General features: G+C 38.2%; 2 protein-coding genes across 15 annotated transcripts in view; one reads left to right on the top strand and one right to left on the bottom strand.

Moving 5' to 3' along the window:
- The window catches only part of LOC117419849 (liprin-alpha-2), a 172,754-nt gene extending 159,035 nt beyond the window's left edge, over nucleotides 1–13,719 (top strand). For 4 of the 12 annotated variants that reach the window (XR_009307228.1, XR_009307233.1, XR_009307231.1 and 1 more), the window contains 9 exons: nucleotides 2,831–2,893; nucleotides 4,871–4,900; nucleotides 5,852–6,027; nucleotides 6,941–7,038; nucleotides 7,615–7,790; nucleotides 8,533–8,601; nucleotides 10,258–10,417; nucleotides 11,084–12,070; nucleotides 12,738–13,719. Coding sequence is in view for 6 of the 12 variants with exons in the window: in XM_058985659.1 (XP_058841642.1) it covers nucleotides 2,831–2,893; nucleotides 4,871–4,900; nucleotides 5,852–6,027; nucleotides 6,941–7,038; nucleotides 7,615–7,790; nucleotides 8,533–8,601; nucleotides 10,258–10,417; nucleotides 11,084–11,140; nucleotides 11,980–12,038 (888 nt within the window). In the remaining 6 variants the exon portion in view is untranslated. Of the gene's footprint in view, nucleotides 1–2,830; nucleotides 2,894–4,870; nucleotides 4,901–5,547; nucleotides 5,564–5,851; nucleotides 6,028–6,940; nucleotides 7,039–7,614; nucleotides 7,791–8,532; nucleotides 8,602–10,257; nucleotides 10,418–11,083; nucleotides 12,071–12,737 lie in introns of those variants that run through there. The other 8 variants (XM_058985660.1, XM_058985663.1, XM_058985661.1 and 5 more) reach the window with 6 other exon arrangements.
- A 187-nt stretch (nucleotides 13,720–13,906) lies between these two features.
- Nucleotides 13,907–24,234, bottom strand: part of acss3 (acyl-CoA synthetase short chain family member 3) — a 30,999-nt gene continuing 20,671 nt past the window's right edge. For 2 of the 3 annotated variants that reach the window (XM_058985665.1, XM_034033137.3), the window contains exons 10-16: nucleotides 21,084–21,179; nucleotides 20,526–20,589; nucleotides 19,588–19,669; nucleotides 18,635–18,757; nucleotides 18,272–18,371; nucleotides 16,194–16,369; nucleotides 13,907–15,414 (exon numbers count right to left, since the gene is read on the bottom strand). In XM_058985665.1, coding sequence (XP_058841648.1) covers nucleotides 15,346–15,414; nucleotides 16,194–16,369; nucleotides 18,272–18,371; nucleotides 18,635–18,757; nucleotides 19,588–19,669; nucleotides 20,526–20,589; nucleotides 21,084–21,179 — 710 coding nt within the window. In that variant the 3' untranslated portion in view covers nucleotides 13,907–15,345. The other variant, XM_058985666.1, reaches the window with a different exon arrangement.

Here is a 24,234-nt window from a genome sequence, read left to right as displayed (position 1 = left end):
TGAGTGGTAATTTATGGAAAAAAAAAAAAAAAACCTTTTAATGTTTCTTAAATGAGTAAAGGCCATTGCACACTGGATCCGATACCGCATCCGAATTTAACGTGCTTCTAAACAAAAAAAAAAACATCCTGTGCATTCCCTATTGCTCCTTGCACACTGAGTCCGTAATTGCCGTACGACTGTGATGCGTCTGTTTCGGAATTGAAACAAGTTTGATTTGACGTGCGTTAAAAATGACATTGACCAATGAAAAACGACTGGGAAGACACATGGGTTCTTGCAGTACCCTGAACAAAATGGAAAATCTAATTGTGTATGTGTCGCCAAACAAAAATTACTTTATGATAAATCCAACAAAGATTACAAAGACTTTGTAAAAAAAAAAAAAAAAAAAACACACATATGGAAAGACATTGCCGTGGACTTGGGCATGAATTATAAAACATTAAATTATGAACTGACAGCATACATAAACACGTGGATTTTGTGCTGTATAGGTTATTACAAGCATATACTTTTTATTTCAATTGTAGTTGAGGAAGTAAAGAAACAATGGCCTAACCTGGAGACTCATATCAGAGAAAGAAGCGTGACAGGGCAAGAGCGGTCAGGGCTTAACAATCAGAAACGAGGGGCAGTACATGAAAGGGGTGGAAAGTATTTTCGGTAGCTCATTGCTAGTTTCCCAACTTTTAGATATATATTTATTAAAGGAGCGAGTGTTTGAAAAATGAAATATTGGTCATATGGTTCCTGTTGCTATGACAACCGTGTTGTGTAATATCATATGGGTTTTTTTTTGTTTTTTTTTGTTTATATTGCGCAACAACATTATCTAGTAGAAGCGTAATAATTAGCAAACGTTTTCCATCAGCGTTTGCTGATCATTAAGTTTATATTAGATTTAACATTTTTTGTGTTCAAAGTTATGTAAGAATTAACAGAATTGTATGTATTTTTTTTATTATAATACTGAAACTAGGTATATTTACTACAAACCCTCTACTGCACATCAGCGCTCTGTGGAGTACAATATTAACGCATCTAGTGTGCAATGGGTTGACGGACGACTTTTTCGGATGACGGATTCTAAATGACGAAATGGATCCAGTGTGCAAAGGCCTTAAAAACTAAGAATTTTCTTATTAACATTAAGTACTTATTGCTGCACCACACTATGCCTTCTTTTCCTTCTACCTGATAATGTCTTACTGCGCATGTATGGAAAATGCCTATTTCAACCATTCAACCAAGATTATATTGACTAAAAGCTGCTGTTCAGCTGTGCTTTAATTCCTCCATTACTCTATGTAACATAAGCTATATCTTTGCATGTAAAAATTCAGCTTCCTTCCCCTTTGTTATGTAACACTTCTGGTACACAAAGATTCTGTGTGGCACAGAACAGATCTGCACACCTCCTAAGAAGCAGACAGCCTCTCTCCCCAGGACTGGAGCCTGGAGTGAAAGAGGCAGACCAGCACATGAAGTATGAAACAGCTATTGCAGGTTTAAAAGGGAGCACTGAACTTTATAAACAATATTCAGAAATCTTGAACACCCCCCGTCTGTGCTTATTGTCTGTCTACTCGGCCGGTGTGTACCTGCTGCTCTACTGCCACTTGAGCTAAATTAACCCTATTATCACAAGTAAGGTGCTGTCAGGCAGGACATTAACATACAAGCACAGCATCTTGTGTTTTTCCTCCTTTACAGGGCTCTTCACCAAAATGCCAGTCTTCCTCCCGGTAGAATTATATTGTACAGAAAGCAGTGGGGGGGGGGGGGGGGGGGTAGACTGTAATGGAAAGTGAATGGGGCTATAGGAAAGGGTTATATCTGCAGAAGTCTGCAAAGAGAGCAGAAAAAAGAAATCGGAATGTAATATATTATGCAAAGTTTTTTTTTGAGGTGTACCCAAAGAGTAATAATGTGTAATAATCATGGGCCTGTAGCATACAACCTAGTACATACTGCAGCAGGAGAAAGAGTGTGGATGATTATGATTTAATTGTATAGCCATAGCTATGTTGTTAAGTGCAGGTCAAGTAGTATTAAACTGAAGTTAAGAAGTAAATGTAACCATCTTAATCTGAAGAAACAATGCTGTTAAACTACAGTAAACCAAGTGCACAGGACAGGTAAACTGCAGGTTTACTCAAAATCCCGTTTTTTCCAGCAACCCCATTGCGATGCTTAAACCATTCCTTCAGTCAGCCTGCAGAAAGTCAATGCTGTTTTCCTTTCTGAACTGTGATCAAATGCATTGACAATTTAAACTGGTTTGTAAAAGAAGTAAATGAAAGTACTCCATCCCCTCGGTTTATCGCAGGAGTCGAATATAAATCTGCAATGCACCAAGGGCTGGGAAAACGCCTCCAAACAAATTCTGTAGTGTGCGTTAATATGTACTCTATACATTTCTGTGTGTAGCAGGCCAAACGGTGAATCACAAATTACCAGTACTGTAGTAATTAGGCTATTATACAAAATACTGCATGCATCAGTGAAATAACATACAATAAGAAACACAAAATACTGTACCTGAAGTATTAGTGCTGTACTAAAATGCTCCGGTCACCCGGTTATTTTAAGTGATTACGTTTGTAAGTCTGTTTTAAAGGGGCATCCTATCCAGCCCTGCAGTATAACTGAATGGTAGTGCATTGAGGTGTTATATACTGGAAAGCCTACCCTGTGTGTGTGGAGAAGAGCTGATGTGCTGATTGTGATGCTATAACGCTGTTGGCTTACAGTGGCGCTGCCTTTCTTCTTTAACACTGCTTGCCTCCTGTGGATTGTACCTGCCTCCTGTGGGCCCTCTTATTAGCCTTCAGGCAATGTATGGGTGACCCACGAGGAAATGGAAAATCTAACGGCTCCAACCAAAACGGTCAGTTAACCCTCTTTCTTTCTTCTCAGATATGCTTTTATTAATATTTCCATGTTGCAGTTCTAGTGCCCCGTGCTTTTTTCGATATGCATTCTTGTAGTGCTGAGGATAAACTGTATTTGGCAGTAAACCACAGCTCCCATTTCGCACCCCACACCTTCACCTTACTAATTGTGCTCCATCTGTACATGGAAAAGCACTCAACACATCTGTATGGAGAAGGGTTCACACCTGGAGCTCATGTATGTTAAACAGCTGAGCAATTATTTTAAAATAATACATCTGTATTTATGTAGAATCAGACAACAAAGCCCTTTGATCCATTATGGGTTTTACCAGGAGCTTCATAAGCCCAATTATCAGTGTATAGGTAACAAGCTTGGGTGTCTGCTAATTATTTTTAAGTCCACATTATAATCAGTAATGGCTATCGCAGTTCCTGTAACTGTTTCATAGTGTTAATACCATTCAGCCTCTTTAAAAATGGAGTGTATGATATCTCTAAGTTTAGAGTAATGCTTGGATCAATGGATCATGGTTGTATAGAATGAGAGTATTGATTGGCCCCTGTCATATTTACAAGAAACAAACATGGGGAAGGTGCAGTCTGGCTGGTTTAATGGCTTACTATACACGCTTCAGAAGCATGGAGAGTGTAATTTAAAATGCTCTGAAGTACAGAAGACTAAAACAAATGGGACAACATACAGCACAAAATGTTTTTTGTTTGTTTGTATGCATTATGTTTTTTGTTTGTTTCATAATTACCATCATTGAACGCAAAGGCTTATTTTATTATATTATTTCTGCTCACTGAATCGTTTGAAGCTGTTTTCTTTCACAATCATTTTCTAGCACAAAACTCCTAGCTTGTGAAATGGGTTCATTAATACTGTAACAAAACTCGCAGTGCTTATATATATTTTTTTGGAGGCTGTGTGGTCCAGTGGTTAAAGAAATGGGCTTGTAACCAGGAGGTCCCTGGTTCAAATCCCACCTCAGCCACTGTCTCATTGTGTGACCCTGAGCAAGTCACTTAACCTCCTTGTGCTCCGTCTTTCGGGTGAGACGTAGTTGTAAGTGACTCTGCAGCTGATGCATAGTTCACACACCCTAGTCTCTGTAAGTCGCTTTGGGTAAAGGCGTCTGCTAAATAAATAAATAAATAATAATAATAATTTTATATATATCAGTTAAGGCGGAATGCTCACTGTGTTGCTTTTACTGTGCTACCCCTATTAACACTGTAATCAGGGCCCATGCTGCAGTGAATGTTGTGTTCTGCTATAGAATGCAAGTGGCAGTGGAATGCAACTGTGGAGTATACCACCTTAAAAATGGTACTGTGGTATAAAGGACCCCCTTATAATGAGGGAGCACTGTACCTAGATGCACTGCTAAAGCATCACCTCTGTTATACACAGACCAAAGGAAACAAAAAAAACACATTTAACATATGAAAACCCCTTAGCCACTATGGTAAGGCAGTTACAGTAAAAAAAATAAAAAAATGTATAACTTGTTGCCCTATAGACCATGCATGTATTACTGTACACAGGCTATTACTCCTAACAAAGGTTTTAGTTTTGAATGCAGTAATACAAATGCTTTCCATTTAGAGCAAGTATGGTTTCAGAGATGCCCTTTTTTTCACTGTCAAATTATTGTAAAATAACTTTTTCTTCAGATGTGAAAGCTGGGACCCAAATCATTCCTAGTACGATTAAGAATGTGGTATTTTTCAAATTGCTGAGAAGTGAATCAAGCAAGCTCATTACATATATCTATGCTTAATACTGTAGTTTAAAGTCCTTGCTGCCTGTAGTTTGAAGTGAGGCTTGCTTATGCACAGTGTATATAATTACAGGCTGTATTTTTCTAGTGTGTTAATACTACTGACTACCTGGTACGTTTGTTTATGTATCTATTTGTTTGCTTACTGATTTATTTCTGACCGTTTACTTTCTCACACTACAGAAGGAGTCAGAGGAAGGCAGCTGGGCACAGGTATGTTTTTATATATATATATATCTATCTATATATATATATATATATATATATATATATATATATATATATATATATATATATATATATATATATATATATATATGCTGTTTCTTCTCTGGACATGAAAAAGTAATTTTGTACCAACACAAGAGCTTGCATTCTGTCTATGAAACACATCTTTTAGTGGTAGAAATGTAATTGTCTTCTATCCCGAAGTAATAATACAGTCTTAGATTCACACTTTGTGATGAATCTTGCATGTTTATGAGTTTGTATTTATGACCATGACAACCCACAAGCTGTTCACCTAATTGCATAAAGCAACAGCTGAAAGTTTATCAGAATACAATTAGAGCAGTTTTATCTATGCTGAGTTTGTGCCTTTTATACATGCAATTTTAAACCTTGGCCATAAATGATTGCTCTGAGATGAGATAGTTCGCAAACTGTATTTCACCAGCTCCCATATTTCTAACTGCAAGCGCTTTTTAGCACCGAGTTGTGAGAGGGAAGTGTAGTCTGACGTCCTTTGCTGGAGCTGAAGATTTCACCAAAGTTGTGGGGTTTTTTTTGTTTTTTTTTAACTACCTTGGGAGTTTCTTTTAGTGTGTTTGTTTTTTTTTCCCCTTATTTTTTTAATGGAGAGCATTACAGGGAAAGGTAAGGGAACCCGAGCACCGAAAATTGAAATCATTCTCCCTTTATGCCCAAGTCTAGTACCGGATTACACCAAGGTTAGAGGCTAATTGTGTGTGCCTATTGAGTAGAAGGTCCCAGAGACCGGCAGTAGTGTGTTGTTAATACTGGTTTAGGGCAGTTTTTAGATGCATATGTTAGTTTATATGTGCAGTAAGTAGCCTGTAACCTTAAAGCAACCAGAATAGTCTCCCTGTAGTTCATGCCCTGTCAAGATGACATTTACACCAATCGGGTGCTGTATTTTTGCAGACACTGGCCTATGGTGATATGAATCATGAATGGATCGGAAATGAATGGCTCCCAAGCTTGGGATTACCTCAGTACCGCAGTTACTTCATGGAGTGCCTCGTGGACGCCAGAATGCTGGACCACCTGACCAAGAAGGACCTCAGAGTCCATCTTAAAATGGTGGACAGCTTCCACAGGTAAGTAGTCTTCTCCATCTCTTTGACTGGGATTTCAATAGCACATCCTGGAACTGATCAGGTCCCTTATTATACACGGGGCCATGCAGCCCGACGTCATCAGTTACATTCTTTATTTAACAAAAAAGAACCAGCTGAGGACAGTTTACAGTGGTGACTTAAGCAATGTGAAACTTTATTTTTTGTATTGTATTTTTAGAAGTTGGTTAAGGCATAAAGAAAGCTGAAGGACTTACAAAACAACAAGCATTTACAATGTACTGTAGTTATGTAAAACTGTTTAAATGTACATATGGCTATTGAGGGTTCAGCTTTTATAGAAACAGTGCACTTTCAGTTATTGTTAATGTTTGGTTAATACACAGCTGTATTCTTTAATGTTCTTACTTCCATTACTGTTGCTGTCCTGTAAAAATGATTCATAATGATTAAAAAGTGTAGCTGTTTTGTATGCTGTATCTTGCCCAATGTCAATGTATTTTTTCTTGGTTGCCTGTTATCTGCTGAATGAATGGACACCGATTTTATAAACTGTAAATGCGTTTCGTAGAGAAATATCTAAATTCAAACAAATCTCTGGAATTGTTTAAGATTTGGCTACAGAGGTGTGTGGAAGTGCACTTGATGTTACTAATGTGTCCAGCCATTGACAGTACTTGTATTAATATGTCATCATGCCATGTATTCAAAGTTATTAACAACTTTAACACTTTAATCCATCTTTTTCTTGAACCTTGAAAAGGTTAGATTTTTAAGCTCAAAATTTCACCAATAAATAATAAGCAACTTACTCTATCATTGACAAGCTTAAGGAATCTTCAGATCCATCATCACATCCTTGAAAAAGGACTAGCCATTTGCCACAATAATACACTCCTAATTTGTTCATACATTTAATCTCATTATTTTTCAGGACAAGTCTGCAGTACGGGATCATGTGCCTAAAGAAACTCAATTATGACAGGAAAGAACTGGAAAGGAGGAGAGAATGCAGTCAACATGAAATGAAAGGTATGTTTAGGACTACTCCCATCAGAGCACATTTTAATTCATGTAGACATTTATTTGCTGTTCCACACCATTCAGCATGACGCCGATGGGACATGTGAATGTGTGCACAACGTCTTGCTTTTGTTTAGTTTTTTATAATGGTTTTAAATTTAGAAAAGGAAAATCACATGACCCAGTGCCGGATTGGACAGTCAGATTTACATTGGATTTTTCGTCAGAAAATTCATTTCAATAGGGATCATCATGCCGAATTATACAGAATGCCGATATATAGAGGGGCTGGATTAGACAGGTTTTACTGTACTATATTTTTTAAATTGGAGTTTACATTTGCACTGTGCATGTACAAAAGATGTAACCAAATGAAGCTAATTCCTGCACATTACTAACGTCCCTCCCATTATTACTTTGACTGCTTCTCACCAGCATATACAGTGATGATGGATAAAGTGCACATCGTTACATTGATAATAGGCAATGAATGGCTAGCTGAACCTCCAGTATAATGGTCTGCTTTGCTGCTGTGGTTTGGTTACACTCTGTTTAAACTGCAATGTATTCTCATTTGTTTCACAGATGTGTTAGTGTGGAGCAATGACCGTGTGCTTCGCTGGGTACAGAGTATAGGACTGCGGGATTATGCCAACATCTTGTTAGAAAGTGGAGTCCATGGGTCCCTGGTTGCCTTGGATGACAATTTTGACTACAGTAGTCTAGCACTGTTACTACAGATCCCAAACCAGAACACTCAGGTGAGTCACGACTGAAAAAGCAATATACAGAGTTACATTTGTGTTATCTCAGGAAAGGGAATTACAAGTCTGGAGGGGGGAGGGGTAAACTCTTAAATGGAAAAAAAATGTACTGTATGTAAAATAATTAGAACATTGCAGGGGACAATACTACATTATACCACAGGTGAGGAAACACAAAATCATTGTTAGAGAGGGACTACAGTCTTGCCCATTGTGCGGTGGATTCACAGTGTGGCCAGTGAGGGCTGAAACCAAAAAGCTCATTAGTTCTGTGCGAGTGCTGTTGTAACAGCAACAAGTTATTGGAATCTGTGGTGAGCAAGCAGAGAGACACCAGGGTGACTTGAATAAATACCAAACTCCGGTCCTTTGAAACTGCTGTAGTTATGAAATTATCTTCAACCAAGTATATGTTAATTATGTTTGTTCTTCTGATGACAAGTGTAAAATGACTGATTGAGCTTTGAAGCTTCCGCCTTTTTAAGCTTCTTAGCACCCTTTTAAATGAGGCTCTTTCATCGTAACAAGTTTATCGTATATATATATAAGATTAGGGTATATTGAATTGATCCAGAGGCAGATCTTATAAGATATATTTTTTATGATTTTATAGAGATAATTTATATATATATATATATATATATATATATATATATAAATCTCTCACACACACATTGTGGTTAAGCAACTTAAAAAATCACCATATATTTCATGCATATGTTGTTTTTTATATAACCAGGCACGACAACTTCTGGAGAGAGAGTACAACAACCTTCTGGCGCTCGGAACAGAGAGAAGACTTGATGAAGTAAGTATAAACTGTTTAGGACTTGCTGCTTCCAAACCTTTGTGTTTGTGAAATTGTATGTTCAGCACATGTGTTTTTCTCTTGATCACTAGCTTAAAGAGAAGACACCATGATCACACAATAGAGCAGTAACATGAATAATGCAATAATATTATTCATCACAAAAGAAGGTCAGACAGTTACATGACACATGCTTTTTGAAGACAAGGGCCTGAGATTAGATCTGACAACTCAAGTCTTGTGTTATATTCTTCATGCTGTGACTATGAAAAGCAGTTGAAATAATTTGGACACTAAGTTGTACTTGCACTTCAAAATGTAGAGAGTCAGTATATGGCAAAGAGGTTTGCAGTGTGCAGGAGTGATGCGGTGATCAATAAGAAACAGACAACGATCCAGGTGCAATGCAATATATTTATTTATAATCCAAAATCACTTGACAACGGTAAATAATAATGAATGGTAGTACACAAGGCTGTGTACTACACAGTTTAACCCAGGGGTTCAGTCCCGAAACAATAAATATACAAACACAGTCACCAGTCCAAAGTGAGTGATGTAGTGCAAATACAAGTCAAGGTGTAACAAGTGCAGTGCTGTCTGGGTTTTGTGCTGGCCTGTAGTGGCAGCTCCGGATCGTGTTAGCCATCTAATAACAACAAACAAGTATAACGACAAAACAAACAAAACACTCACAATACACAATACAGTTCCTTTCCGGGTTAGCGTTAACCATAACAAAGGAACAGGTCACCTCGCTACGTCCCCTTATATACCGTCAATCATGACCCCTTGGTTAATGCTTGCAACCGCTCCTCCAGTCCGCATCTGCCACATTGTTTCCCTTCCGGGTCGATGATTTAGTGTACCGTAGCTCTATTCCCTTTCTAGATGGCCGATTTCCGCCTAACCCTGGCAATGAATTGTCTGGCCATCCAGTCCAGAGCACTCTGTTCCCTTTACACAGCACCCTCACAGGTCAGGAGGGAGATTTATCACCAAGAATCATTCTATCTCTGTCACACAGTATCACAATACCTGTAAGATGTATTGGACCTTACTGTGCTGTTACCCATCTTCCCAGATAAGTTGAAATAACTTTGGCGCATTATGAATTGCTTTGGGTAACATTTTGGCTACAGTCCTGGAATAAGTGTCTTCGTTCTTTCTGGGCAGGTAGTAGCAGGTGCACCACGATAAGTCAGTAGATGCACCTGTTATTCTCACTCAAGAGTTCTCCCAAGCTAACCTGTACAGACAGAAGCTTCTCAGGTTGCTAGGTGACAGTCTGCCTGGAATGACTTGCAGCAGTGTCATCAGCGATGAATGAACCCAATGGCCTAACAGTTTCAGACATGGTTTATTTTTGTAGTTTTAGTCCTCATGGTTACCCTAAATAACTGTAAAACATACCTGAAGTAAGCAGCAGCAGTGAGTTAGCACAGAAAAATCTGATGTTTAAATAGATGCAAAAAAGCATTATTTCATTTGAGATTAAACTGACATACTAGCAGCCACCTGTGCCAAACTCCATCTTGCATGTTGCTTTCTCTCCCTACAAGTACACCGGAATGTGAAACCAAAAAAATCAAACCAAAAAAATCTAACAACCATGACCAAGACATCCATAAAACCAATGACTTGCATATTCTGCAGAATGATGACAAAAACTTCAGAGGAGGTCCTTCCTGGAGAAGACAGTTCCACCCACGGGACGTCCATGGAATCAGCATGATGCCAGGCTCCTCCGAAACTCTGCCAGCAGGGTTCAGACTGACCACCACGTCGGGGCAGTCACGCAACATGTCATCTGAAGGTAGGTGCATTGAGAAAGGCCCCTTGTGGATACAGCCTGGAGGGGAGAAGATCAGCCTCTGCAGGTTTTAAGTGGTGAACTACAGTGTAAAAGGTTTGACAGTGCTGTGTTTAAATTAGTTAACAACCATTTCAAACAGAATAGTCTTAGAAATACCTGCTTTAAATCCCTAAGGCACCGATGTGAGGATTTCATATTTTAAGAACATCAGCACTGATTGAACAACAGCCTGAAATAAGAAGCCCCGCTAAAGGTCATGCTTTAAAAAGGTGTACTGACTTTAATTGTAAATCTGTTTGTCAAGTTAACTTTAAGCAGTGATATATGTTCTCACATGGAATAGTACAAGTCTTATACCAACAGCACGTGGCGAGTCAAAAAGCTCCAATACAGCACATGTTGTATTAACTTTCCAAAGTAAGAAACCTTAAAGTCTTAGATTAGGCATAAGCCCAGGAGAGCACTGATAGATAAGCTTTTTGTGATTGTGGTGGCTGTCGTCACACCCAAATGCAATAGATGTACACTATTTACCCAATTGCAGAGTAATCTAGAAAGCGTTTCTCAGCTGTTATGCCACACGATTCCCTGCAGGCGACTGTTGAACAAGTTTTGCTGACTGTGACTTTGTTTTTGTTGTTGTTTTTGATTGCCGCTGAATTTTAGTTCTCTTTGAGATGTTGGACGACAGTCCCGAAGACATGATAATGGACTGGTCTCAAGGTCAGGAATACCTGAACAGTGCTGGACTCTCACTGTCCTACCTAAACATTTCAGTCCCTAATCTCTGGAGCTATACTGGGTTCTACATTTGGCTTTCATTTTCCTCCCCTCCACATTCTCTGTACCTTTCGTCCTCTGCGTGTCGAGACTGCCAACTTACTGTAGGTGCCAATAAGCTCCTGAGTTTTGTTCTAGGGAAGTCCAGGGTTAGATCATAAGAACCACAACTTCTACTTTCAATCACAGATCAATCAGAAAGCTGTGTTTTGTACCACTGTTAACGTGTTAAGAATTATTTCCTTCTCCAGTCAAGTCATTGAAACCTATAATACCCTTCCATATTCACCAACAGGAAAGACCGCCGTAAATAGCCGCCGCCATTAACTGCAAAATCACAAGTGGTGTATTTCATTGTAGTGGTGTGCCCAAACAAAAAGATGAAGTCCACACAAGTCAATTTTTTAAGAAAAATATGTATGATTGTATTCCTGTTGAAATTTCTCAAATAAAACACATGCCCCTGGATTAAAGACAAAGTGAATGCATTAAGCAGCTTGCCCCCAAAACCAACTTTATTTAATATATACAATATGTACAAGAGTAGTGAAAATGTAAACAGTGGCTATCTGCTACCGCTTCCCGGTCATATCTTGCTTTTATAAATCATTAAAACAAAAGCTTTGACTGAGAAATATCAACTGGAATAGAAAGAGGCGCATCTTTCTTTAAAAGCAAGCCATGAATAAGGAAGTTCATCTTTTTAACGATGTCCATTCCTGAGCTCCATTAAAAGAACTGTAGCAGATCTCCTGAATTAATGGTCAATTTACTGTTTGCAGCTACCTCATCAGCACTGCAGAGGTTGGACAGTTCAACAGTGAGGACGTATTCATGCTGATTTGTTAATGGAAGGAAAATGGCTCAATGATTGTGAGTACAAGACTGGGTTTTGAAGGAATATATATATATATATATATATATCTATATATATATATATATATATATATATCTATATATATATATATATATATATATATATATATATATATATAACATGAATTGAGGTTTGGCATGCAAGAGATTATTATTTTAGAAATAGACAGGAGACAATGTTGCAGAAAAGTCTACAGCCAGAAATATCAAAAGATTACCTGTAGAGAAGTTCCCATAATGTTTCTGGGGTACTGCCTGGCAGCCCAGTTGGCCCGTGTAGAAATGTTTATGTGTAGAGATGTTTGTTTCCACACAAGGCTGTCTGCACCTGGGGTACAACAATGAAACCTGAGAGACTGATATCCGAGTCACAGCGGATATCAGTGAAAGAAACATGTTGCTTGGCAATAGATTTGTTACTGCGTCACTAAGAGACCCAACATGTCATAAAACATTCAAACCCGGATTCTTCATAGAAGAATGTATATGTTCGATTTTAATAAAATAATAATGCTGTCCAGTGGTCTTCATTTTGTGCATGGTCAGCACAGCAAGGCCAGATTGACATCTCAGTAAAAGAGCTGTTTTTATTAAAAAAAAAAAAGCATTATAATTAAATAGTGTGACTGTAGTTAGTTGTAACGTCATTTGTTTTTTATGTTAGGTTTCAGTATATCAGTGCTGCCGGTACCCATGTACCTTCTGTGATGAGGATCCCTGATGAGCTCCCTTTACCTGACCAGCATCAGCTAGAGTAAACCTGCAGGTCTCACATGCTGCTCCAAGACACCACGCTGTTTTTACAGCCAAGTCCGTGCAACTGAGCACCAAGCAGAGGTGCTAAAAATATCTACAGAGCTGTCAAATATGTTGCAGTTTGTACTGTTTTCTTGTACTGTGTATGTATTTATTTTACAGAAACGTGTAGGTCCTCTGTACATTAATATAAATATGGCAGTTTTTTTAATGTATTTTTTTTATATATATTTAAAAAAAAAAACACACACACACACCCTTGGGTTTGTGTGAATATCCAGACATCATTTTCATGTTCAGAGATGCTGCTGTTTGTACCTTTTTCCATGATATCAATTCTAAAGGGTTTTCCGCCCCATAGTGACCAGCTTTACATGTTTAGCAGTGTTAGGACCTTTGAGACAGACTGTTTAGGTTTTTATTGGGTTTCTAATCACAACCTGCCATGTGGTGTACAGTTCTGTGAATCGTGTCCCATCTCTACTGCACAGTCACTTTATCAGATGAAATAACTCAAAGACAGACTGCGGAACTAGTAGTGTGTAAAAAGGGTATATAAAATATAATAGTTGAGAGACATTTAAAAAAAAAATCTATTGCTTACTGTGACTTTTTTGGTGTTGCTATATAATTGTTTAGCCTTTAATTGTTTCTATAGGAGATTCTCCGAGTAAGACCTCTGATAACCTCCCTTCAATAGTTGCTGATTTACTGCTGCTTGATCTTCACGCAAGACCTGTCTTAGTTATTTCTATAAGCAGTTTGATCTGCTGGAGTTTTGTAAAAAAAATTGTGTTTTTGTTTGCATGTACAGATAATCTTTGTTTAATTTTGTCCATTTTAATTTATTATTGACTTTTTCTTTGGTAAAAAAATAAATGGTGATCAAACAGTTACGTTGTCAATAATAAAAAGAAAATGACCGTGTGAAATGTATTCCTCACACAGCTTGCTGTTGTTTAAAAAGGTGCAGTGACAATATTCACCATAGGGAGGCGCACTTAACCCACATGTCAAAACCAGTTTATGTTTAATCTAGGATTTAAAAAGGTGCGGCAAATAAGCAAAAATGTAGTATTGTACAGTTTTGTCACGTGAAAAAAAAAAAAAAAAAAAAAAAACCCTGGAGCTAACCATACAAGACACTGAAAAGTGGATCTCGGACCAGTACAGTGGTTACATTGATACTGCTTTAACCATGGTTTATCTTTTAAAGACAGAAGTATATCAAATATACTGTTAGTAGAAAACTCCTTTTATATAACATCCTTAGAAATAAAAAATGCAAAACAAAAGATTGTTTACTTGTCACATATATATATATATATATATATAAACATACTTAAATTTAGTACAGACAAATTGTTTCTATGGTGGATTTAACAGTTAACCTTTTTTTTCTACAAAGAAAAGAAAAAAAGTCAGATTTTTAAAGCAGCTTTAGCATTTCTTTTTATAATGTTCCATAAAAGATTTTGTTAAATTCATCCTAATCTTTTTTTACAGTTTAAAAAGGCTATCAAACAGTATTTACAGGCAGTACTGCTTAATAAGCCATGGATTGTCTATAATGCATCTCAATACTTACATTACTAACAGTGTGGAACTTGCACTCAACTTTTGGGGACAACATTTCGGGCAGTTTAGCAGAATATACTAAAATCAGGGAAAGTAAGCATGGATTACTAGGAACATCTCCAGCTGAAAATAATCTACTTTAATACAAGCGAGTGAAAATGAAAAGCAGCAGATTTCTCTCTGCGCATCGTGTGTAATGGAGGAGCTAGGGGACACACCTGAGAGGGTGTTTTGCACGACTGCCCGTTCCGTGCTGGCTTTCTCTTTGCATGCTTGTGTCTCTCACCCTGCTATCAACACTCCACGGTCAGCAGTGCAATACTAGATACATCTAAAAGCAGTTGCCAGGATGTGTCAAAAGGTCAGTGATTTAAAACATGTGAAATCCTGCAATTAAGATCAGAAACATTGCACAATACATGTAACAAAATGTTTGCCAATAATGCTTATTTTAGCAGCACTGATAGAAAACTTGGTCAATTTCACTGCTGAGACTTTTTTGGATCCCAAGAAAATAACCTAAAACAAATTAGTTGTGCCTGAGAGAGGGAGGGGAGAGGGGAAACAGAACTGAGGGTGTACAAAAAAAAAACAGAAAATGTAGCTTTATATTAGGTGCAATGTTTCGAAAACGAGAGAAAAACACCCACATTAACTCCCATGTTTCTAATAAGTGAAAAGCGTACATTTAAAAAAAAAAAAAAGGAAATGTATTATCATCAAAAGCTGGATATTTCAGTTAAAGGAAAATCAGGCGATAGAGCCTTGTAGTTACACGACCATCAAGACTCTAATCTCTAATTAGGCAGAAGTCAAAGAGGCGATACACTTGTATATTCCATGGAATGCATGTCTTCATTCTGAAGTTACCAGTACGTTTGATTGTTGCTCAGCAGTAAAGAAGTCAGATTCTTGCTTGACATCCATGATTATGGCAGTTACAGTTTCTGCTGAAGGACCTCTTCTATTTCTTCAAACACAACTGGGTCCTCAATGGTAGGAGTTACCTGAAAGAAAATACAACAGTAATAATGACAATGATTGCATTGTTTTTAAAATGTGAAATTCTAGGATAATCCAGGTAATGGTAGAATGAACTGGATCATCCTATCATTAACCTTTAACTGCCCTGGGTATGTTTTCATACCTGTTGTATGCCTACTTTCTCAACATCAAATATATTGGACACTGGGAAGCAAAGGGTTAACCAATTTTGGACTGGATAATCCCAGAATTTCTGACAGTAGCATACATTGTATGGCCTAAACCTGTGCCAGGGGTGGGACATTTGTTGCCCATTTTACCCTGCTCACACCACTGCCTGCTTACTTATAAATTAGGGCTTGATGTTTTCAGGTTTTATTTTTAACCACATAACACTCCTTTAAAACTTATTTTGAGCCGATTCTGTTTCCTAATTAAACTCATAAAAAGTAATGTTCTGGACTGCAGATAAAGCAGTTTTGTGAAACCAAGAACTTCATTTTAAAACATCCACAGATTTCTACTTAGAGAGAGAGAGAGAGTATGCTGTGTGTGTGTATATAGTACTCATTTTTATATATATATATATATATATATATATATATATATATATATATATATATATAGAAACTAGTACTATATACACACACAGCACACAGGAATGGACAATACTGGTCCTATAGAAGAGTACACTGTAGACTACTTCTGTTTTAAGTTCAGATACATGTTACCTAACTGAACACAAACTACAGCAAAATACAAAACCTCAGCCCAACAGATCTTGCCCCGAGCCCTAGATTACCTTGTAAGGCTTGCCATTCACTAGTGCGGAGAGTGTGGAGCGAGGGATCTTTCCGGAACGAGTCTTTGGCAACCGCTTCACGAAAATGGCCTTCCTGAAGGCTGCCACTGGACCTATACTCTCTCTGACGAGACTGACTATCTCTGCCACAAGGTCCTCTTCTGCCTTGTTCACACCTGCAGTAGCAGAAGTACATACACAGACGTGTTTAACACCAACCAGGCACATTGCATACATCGTGCACTGCAAGGGTAAGTCTAACCTGAGAGCACTCGCTTGCAGAATTGCATTCTCTCATATATACACTACCGGTCAAAAGTTTTAGAACACCTCCATTTTTCCAGTTTTTATTGAAATTTACGCAGTTTAATGTCTCAATGTATTCTGAAATTAAAGCATATAACAAATAAGCCATTGGAGATAAAAAGAAATCATGGAATCGTTTTGTTTAACAAAATTTAATCTAAATTTTTGACTCAAAGTAGCCACCTTTTGCAGATATAACAGCCGAACACACTCGTGGCATTCTTTCTACAATGGAAATCAAATATTGTTCGGAAAGTTCTTCCCAACACAATGTGTTGCACTTGTAGGTTGCTTTGCTTTCACCCTTCTGTCCAGTTCATCCCAAACCAGCTCGATGGGGTTTAAGTCTGGAGACTGTGCTGGCCATTCCTTGATTTGAAGCCTACCGTCTTGTTCTTATCTTGCTGTCGGATGAACCCCTGACCAACTAGGCGTATACCAGAGGGTATTGCATGGCGCTGCAAAATGCTGTGGTAGCAGTTTTGGTTCAGGATGCCACTCACTCTGTGCAAGTCGCCGACTCTGGATCCTGCAAGAGCCCCAGACCATCACGCTTCCTCTTCCATGTTTGACAGTTGGTGTCACACACCGAGGAACCATCCTTTCGCCTACTCGACGGCGTACAAAAACCCTGCATGATGAACCGAAGATTTCAAATTTTGATTCATCGGGCCATAAGACCTCCTTCCAGTCTTCAGTAGTCCACTGGCGATGCTTCATGGCCCAGGCAAGCCTCTTTTTCTTATTTTGCCATCTTAGCAATGGCTTTCTTACTGCCACTCGACCTCTCAAACCTGCAGCTCGACGTCTTCTCTTCACAGCTGAAACTGAGACTTGCTTACTTCGACCAGTGTTAAGCTGTGCTTGAAGCTGTTGTCCTGTGAGCCGCCTATCACGCAAGCTGTTGACTCTCAGGAACTTGTCTTCTGATTCTGTTGTGGCTTTGGGTCTGCCAGACCTCTTCCTGTCAGAGTTTCCTCCAGTTTCCAAGTGCCTTTTGATGGTGTAGGAAACTGTACTCACCGACACCTTGGCTTTCTTTGCAATTTCTCTAAGAAAGACCTACACTTTTAAGGGTTATAATGGTCTGTCTGTCTTCCTTTGTTAATTGCCTTTTTCTCGCCATTATGAGAGCAATATATTACTTCCTGCAGTACAATACTGTCCAAATAATGCTTAAGAGAAAAATGGGGGTGTTCTAAAACTTTTGACTGGTAGTGTATGTATGTATATATATATATATATATATATATATATATATATATATATATATATATATATATATATATATATATAAATTATATACACACACGTATACATAGATACACACACTGCTCTCATCATGGAAATAACACAATTATTGCCTTAAATACAAATATTACCAACACGAATAGTTCAACTCCAAGATGGTAAAAAAAAAAAATGTTAAACTCCAAAGATGATAAAAAAAAAAAAGGGAAGACATGCAGGCAACAAACTATGTAAGTACCATACAAGCAAATTGTTTTGCAGCATACGTTTCCTTTAAAAACAGGTTTTGACCAGTGACAAGATGATAGGTGACCCTTTGTAGGCCGACCACACACCACAGCAGCATGTATTGAAATTGCCCATGTATTTAGGCACCAGAGATAAAGAGCTTCATGACGCTCGCCACGTGACTTCACACAAAGCTCTCTAAACCCTACCTGGACAGGCTGCCTTATCACAGCCCTTTAACTCATCTGGAGTTTAACAGTTTAGAGACGGAAAATGAAGAATAAAACTCTTACCGTTTTTTAAAACACACAAGGCTAGAGGAATGTGACCTTTCAAGGAATCTTCCAGTCCAACAACAGCACAGTCTGCCACAGCTGAGTGGTGCAGAATGGACTGGAACACAGAAATGTAAATCTCCATGAGGAAACTTCACTCAAAAAAAAAAAAATTCTCTCCCCCACCCCCATTTTATTCAGTTCACTTTACTATTTTCATATTCTTTCGCTGTCCCTCCCAAGTTCAAACATGATTTAACGTAACTGTTCCAGCTGTTTAAAGACTCACCCGTCTGTGCTGTACCCTAGTTGTCTAACCACTGAAACACTCGTTGCTACAAATACCCTTGAAGGAACACTTAGTTCTGCTTACAGCCTCACCTCCTCCAGTGCCCCTGTGGAAATCCTGTGGCCAGCAACATTGATTACATCATCAACACGAGACATGACGTACAAGTAATTCTCCTCATCCATGTAGCCTGCATCCATGGTGTCATAGTAACCCTGGAAACAAGAGAGGGGTTTTGCTTAATATGCGTCTTTTTGGACCATTATTGTCAAAGAGGCCCTTATATTACAATATCTGAAACCAAGAAATCTTCACATGAATGTGTACCACTAGGCGGTGCTATATACCTTGCTGTTGAAGTAACACAGGCAGCACTTTGCTACAGGGTAATTGAAGGAGAGGCAAATAATGAAATCAAATCCTAGAAGCTGATATTCAGTCCACTAGGAGTTTGGAATAGCAGGAGCACAGAGCTGAATCTATTTGTGTTCTTCAACCCAAGAGCCTTGAGGGGTGTATTATTTCTCTTAGCCTTTGGTGTCTATGGCAAATCAGAAATAACTACCAGTCACAGTAGTGGAAATAACTTTCTACAGGTGTCTAAACAGTCACCGTAATGAAAATGTAGAATTAGGCTGAATGTATGTGAGGGGAATTAAAACAGCTTAAAAACAAAGTCCTAATTCTATTTAATCCCAACTGTGCTTTTATTCCAAGCAGAGAGAGATGGGTTAAAACCAATAAGGTCTGCAACAATAATGATTTGTTTTGGAATAATCTACACAGGATAACCAAACCTGAACTGAAAGGAGACAGTCATTCCAGTGGGTTCCTCCTCCTACACTTTTGGTGGGAAATCGTACACACGTACTCCACAATGCTTTTAACAAGACAAACCTCTCTCTCACACACGCGCGCGCGCGATAATGTTGTGTATGAGAAGGCAATTTTAAAATTTGAAATACAAGACTTTCATTAAATTTAACATCAGCAGCAACAGAGAGACAGAAATAGTGTTTTAAGATCTGAGGATGGAAACGCTTACAGGAAACGTGGTGAAATAGAGTTCACTGAAGATGCCGTCGTTTTCCCAGAGAGTGGTTACTGCACCTGGAGGCAGTGGCAACCTTAAAATGGAGAAAGAAAAGAAAACCCCAAAGAATGACTTCTGTAAGCAATGAGAGAAACTTTCTAGTTATTAACATACATCAAACCCCAGGACAACAGTATTTCATATTATTTTATTGTAGTTCAATTGGCTTTCCTTCCAGATTGTTATTTGGCTCTCAGTACCTCAGGTTCTAATCAGGGGCTGTGCAGCAAAACTAATCTCTCAGAAGGGGGTTCTATTTATTTACTTGTTTAAAAAAAAAAAAAAAAAAAAAAAAACACCACACACACAAACAACATCATCATCATCTCTGGTCCTGCTGATCCTAGGCCGATATTGAGAGAAAAAAAAAAAAATATGTCAACCTAGTTGCTTTGCTACATCAAATCAGATTATAAAGGGCGGGCGGTATAATGTATACTAAATAGCAAGAGGCAACACTTATCAGAAACTAAGTCAAGCAGACAAACATCGAATGTCTTCATCTGTGAACTGTACACTACGCAGCTAATCCAACATTCTATTCTAAAAGTTTACAAACCACTTGCGTGACTGTATAGAATGTAACAGAGGTTTACAACAACATTTTAAAATGTTTACGGTTTATAATAGATTTTCTACATATTTCAAAATGTATTCGTTCTATCTGTGTTTCCTGTAAAACGTTAACAGCATTAAAAAAAAAAAAGCTTGCATGCTTGGATGCTTTGGCAGCTAGTAATTTGGCCCCAATTATAATTCCTCACTCACTAACGATCATTGTAACAACAGCATTTAATTTCACAGCACCGAACCAATTCCTGGGATAGAAATTCTGCCTGTAGACGTGTACAAGTGTTGCTGTAATCATTCAAAAGGTCAGCCTTCCTTACTTTACCACAATGTTTCCCAGAGTCTTCGACTTCACTTTCTGCATGCTGTAGTCCAGGACCATGACTGTGAAACAGCACACAACGGGTGAAGTCAGTTGTCTGTGTCACAGTACACTCAATGGGAAACTGATGGAACTTGCAAAGTAGCTTTCCTATTCTTCTTTCATCTCCAAAACTAGTGGTTGCATCTTAAAAAGTCTGTCAGCTTCTAATCAGCATCCTGCAACACAATTCTCAGAAGCTTAACTGACAGTGGTAAAATTGAGTCTGCTGAAATCGGTATTAAAGTTCACACATGCACGAAAAGCACCACCTTCAAGGTTTTAAAGATGCTCATTTAAAAATCACTTAAACAGTACATTTGTATTACACATGCTTAAAAAGCCATTTCAGCAAAACTATCCAGGTGACAGTAGAAAACCCAGTCATTTATAAACTAACACGCTATGTATTCACAACTTACTCTAGCCCACTGTCTGGTTTACAGTCACAAGTTTGCCTAATGAAAGTCCTGATATGTAACAGCACTGAATACAGGCAGCGTCTACATGTCTTTACCATTGTATCCTGGTACAGGTTTGCCAGCTTGTCCAGCAGGTGGGGTCAGAGAATTTCCAAGGCCGATGCAAGAGGCTGTTATTGGGGATCCACTTTCTAATAAAAAACAGAACTTGGAAATAAAACCATCAAATAAAACACAACATGTTCATTTAAACAGGGTCTCATGTTGTCTCTCAAATTATTAGAATACCATAGCAACATGAAGTGACAATTGTTTGCTTAATAAAACTGCACAGTTTAAAAATACTAGAAGGTAATACTAAAAGGTAAAACTTACAAGAAACAAAGTCAACTAAACATTAGCTAGTCCCTCCTTCAGTGTACTGGTTCTTAAAGGGTACATAAAGACCTTTTTATTTTATTGTGTTACATGTTCCCATGTGTTGCTACAACTGTTTACGTAAGGTGTGTGTATTGTTTATGTATTTAAATAATATTTTTTTACATTGACCACTTTTTTTACATTGCATTCCCTGCCTCAAGACAGCTTCCCATGTACCCGCATGGACCTCTCAAAACTACATTTCCCATCATCCTCCTGCTCACTAGTAAATCCATCTGTCACATGTGAGTAGGATGATGGGAAATGTAGTTCTGGAGAGGTCCATGCAGGTACATGGGAAGCCATCTTGAGGCAGGGAATGCAATTTAAAAGTTTTAAAAAAGTGGTCAAAATGTAAAAAAAAAAAAAAAAAATTAAACACACACCTCACATAAACAGTTGTAGCAACACATGGGAACATGTAACAATAAAATAAAAAGGTCCTTATGTACCCTTTAAATACATCAGTACTGAATTATAAAGAAATGGCGCAAAACCAGTTCAGAAGAATTCAGCTGGGAGTTTTAACTTATCAAATGTACTCTGAAAGTAGTATGTTAAAAGGATTATTATAAACAGCTTGGAAAGGAGTATGGTGATGACAGGTGGAGGAATAGTGCCACCTAGCTGTAGAGGGCCATGTTACTCAACAATGGGCTTTTCTGTGTGCTGGGTTGACCTTTCAACCCTCACTGACAACGTCTGACATCATTAGACAGCAGCCTCTCATGATGATGCCCGCAATTACACCTATTGATTAAAAAAATGTGACTGCTTACAGCCAATCACATACTGTAGCATGTCCCTTTCTGTTGGCATCAAATCTTTATATCACTGATCCTTTTAATTTAGCTTGTGTGTTTTTGAACATCTGAACTGTTCTGCTCAGATCACCTAAAGTGGCTCATCTCATATTTAGTATGAACCTAACAAGGAGCATAATAATCCGCTATGAGTCTATTGGATTTTTGAAAACAGCAACAGCATTCCTTCCTATATCAGCAGATTGGAGCAGTAAAGGTTTTAAAATTTAAATCTGGGGGACAATTTGCTGATTTCCTAAGCATTTGCTGTAGGGCAACATTAACCAGATATTTTTACTAGTGAAACTATAAAAACACCATTCCATCCAGCCATACACAGGATTAAAAGGACAGCATACGCTTTTCACTGGGGTCAACTATGTAGTGCCTGGCTCTCTTCAAAGAGTTTACATACTCAACGCCTAACAAAACATGGTGCTTTGCAAACTGCCAAATACAGGTAAGTGACAAATACATACAAAAGCGTCTTTTCTAAATTGCAGTTTGACAACAGCAGAGAAAGAATCTCCCATTTTCTTAATCACACAGAGAGCCATTGCACAGAGAGCAGACAGCCTGTCTAAACCACTCAGAAAAAGGACACCCATTTGAGGGCAAGAATATGCCTATCTAAATCCTTTGGCTTGTCTTGGAGAATATTCACAGGCTGCCTGTACAGGAGTTCAGATTATCCACTCAATTAATGTAGGGCCCTTTCAGTACCAACAGTTTTTATGAATCTCTTTAGTGTATTACCAATTGTAAAAGTTTGCAATATACTCATATACAGGAGGGTTTAAATTATTAAAATAGATCCTTGCACAGTATTTCCATCACAAAGAATTTCTGGCATATCAGGCAAGTCACATTGTGCTGCAACATCTAAGCCTCCCAAACACCTACTTGATTACAGATAGCAGTGAGCCTTCTAGAATGGTACCATTATATAATTTGCAAGCAAAATATACCATTACAAATGTGTTCCACAGATCCACGTTCTCTTGGCTCTTTGCTTTGAACCATTCATCAAACCGTGTCAGTCTATTTCTTTCTTTACATGGTGTCACCATTGGTTTCTTAGAGAGTCTATGTACTTATTCCTTTACCTTGTAGACTGCTCTGATAAACATATAGCCCTCACTGAAGCAAGCACAATTCAGAAAGCTCAAATGCATCATGCTTAACTTGTCCAGCTGTATATCAAACCTAGGAAGGTATTAAACCTGCAGTGAGAGATGAGGACAGATACCTCCAATCCCTGAGTCCAGATTCCAGATTCAAGTTTACTTTTTATTTTGATTAAATGTGCTGTATGAATAAGAACAGATTGTGCTGGAAGCTTGAGTTATTCATCACGAAGGTCCTGCATGTCTGTCCAGGTTATGAGCAGAGCTGTAGACACAGATGTGTCCTGTTCGTTCCACAATCTAGCTGAAGGCTCGGTCAAAGAACATCGTTTAATTAAAGAATATGCAAATGCAGGCATGTCCGATTCTCCTGCAGTGACATCAGCTTGCTCACTGTGCACCACATCAAATGCTCCCTGTAATTAGACTGGAAGCTTATTGGTGAGCTGGAATTCATAATCCAAGTGCTCCCTGCATCCCTTGCCATATGTTTGCTACATGGGATGCACAAATCCAGATTCTGCATAAACCTTGTACAATGGTCATTGCTAGAAAAGTATCACATTGTCATTTAATATTATAAACGACTGAAAAATGCAGAATATAGTTGAAATAAAATAAATCTCTACCAAGAAAAGATACTCCACATAGACATTTCATCCAACACTCCTCTGTGTATAAACAGATTTCCACTGTATGCCTAGCAGCCATGCCATCCCAATAGGGATTGCTGGCAAGTACTTTGGCAGACCTCTCTACTAACTAAATAAATAAATAAATAAATAAATAAATAATCAATCATGCTTTAAGATTGGATCCCATAAGGTTCTGGTATACAACATTCCTCTTAGCAGAGCTTCAGGCTGTTTGCTAGGGATGAGGGCAACGTTATACGC

Source organism: Acipenser ruthenus, chromosome 14 (assembly GCF_902713425.1).
Source record: "Acipenser ruthenus chromosome 14, fAciRut3.2 maternal haplotype, whole genome shotgun sequence".
Taxonomy (NCBI): domain Eukaryota; kingdom Metazoa; phylum Chordata; class Actinopteri; order Acipenseriformes; family Acipenseridae; genus Acipenser; species Acipenser ruthenus.
The sequence above is the reverse complement of the archived record's forward strand: the minus strand, read 5'-3'. Positions and strand labels throughout refer to the sequence as shown.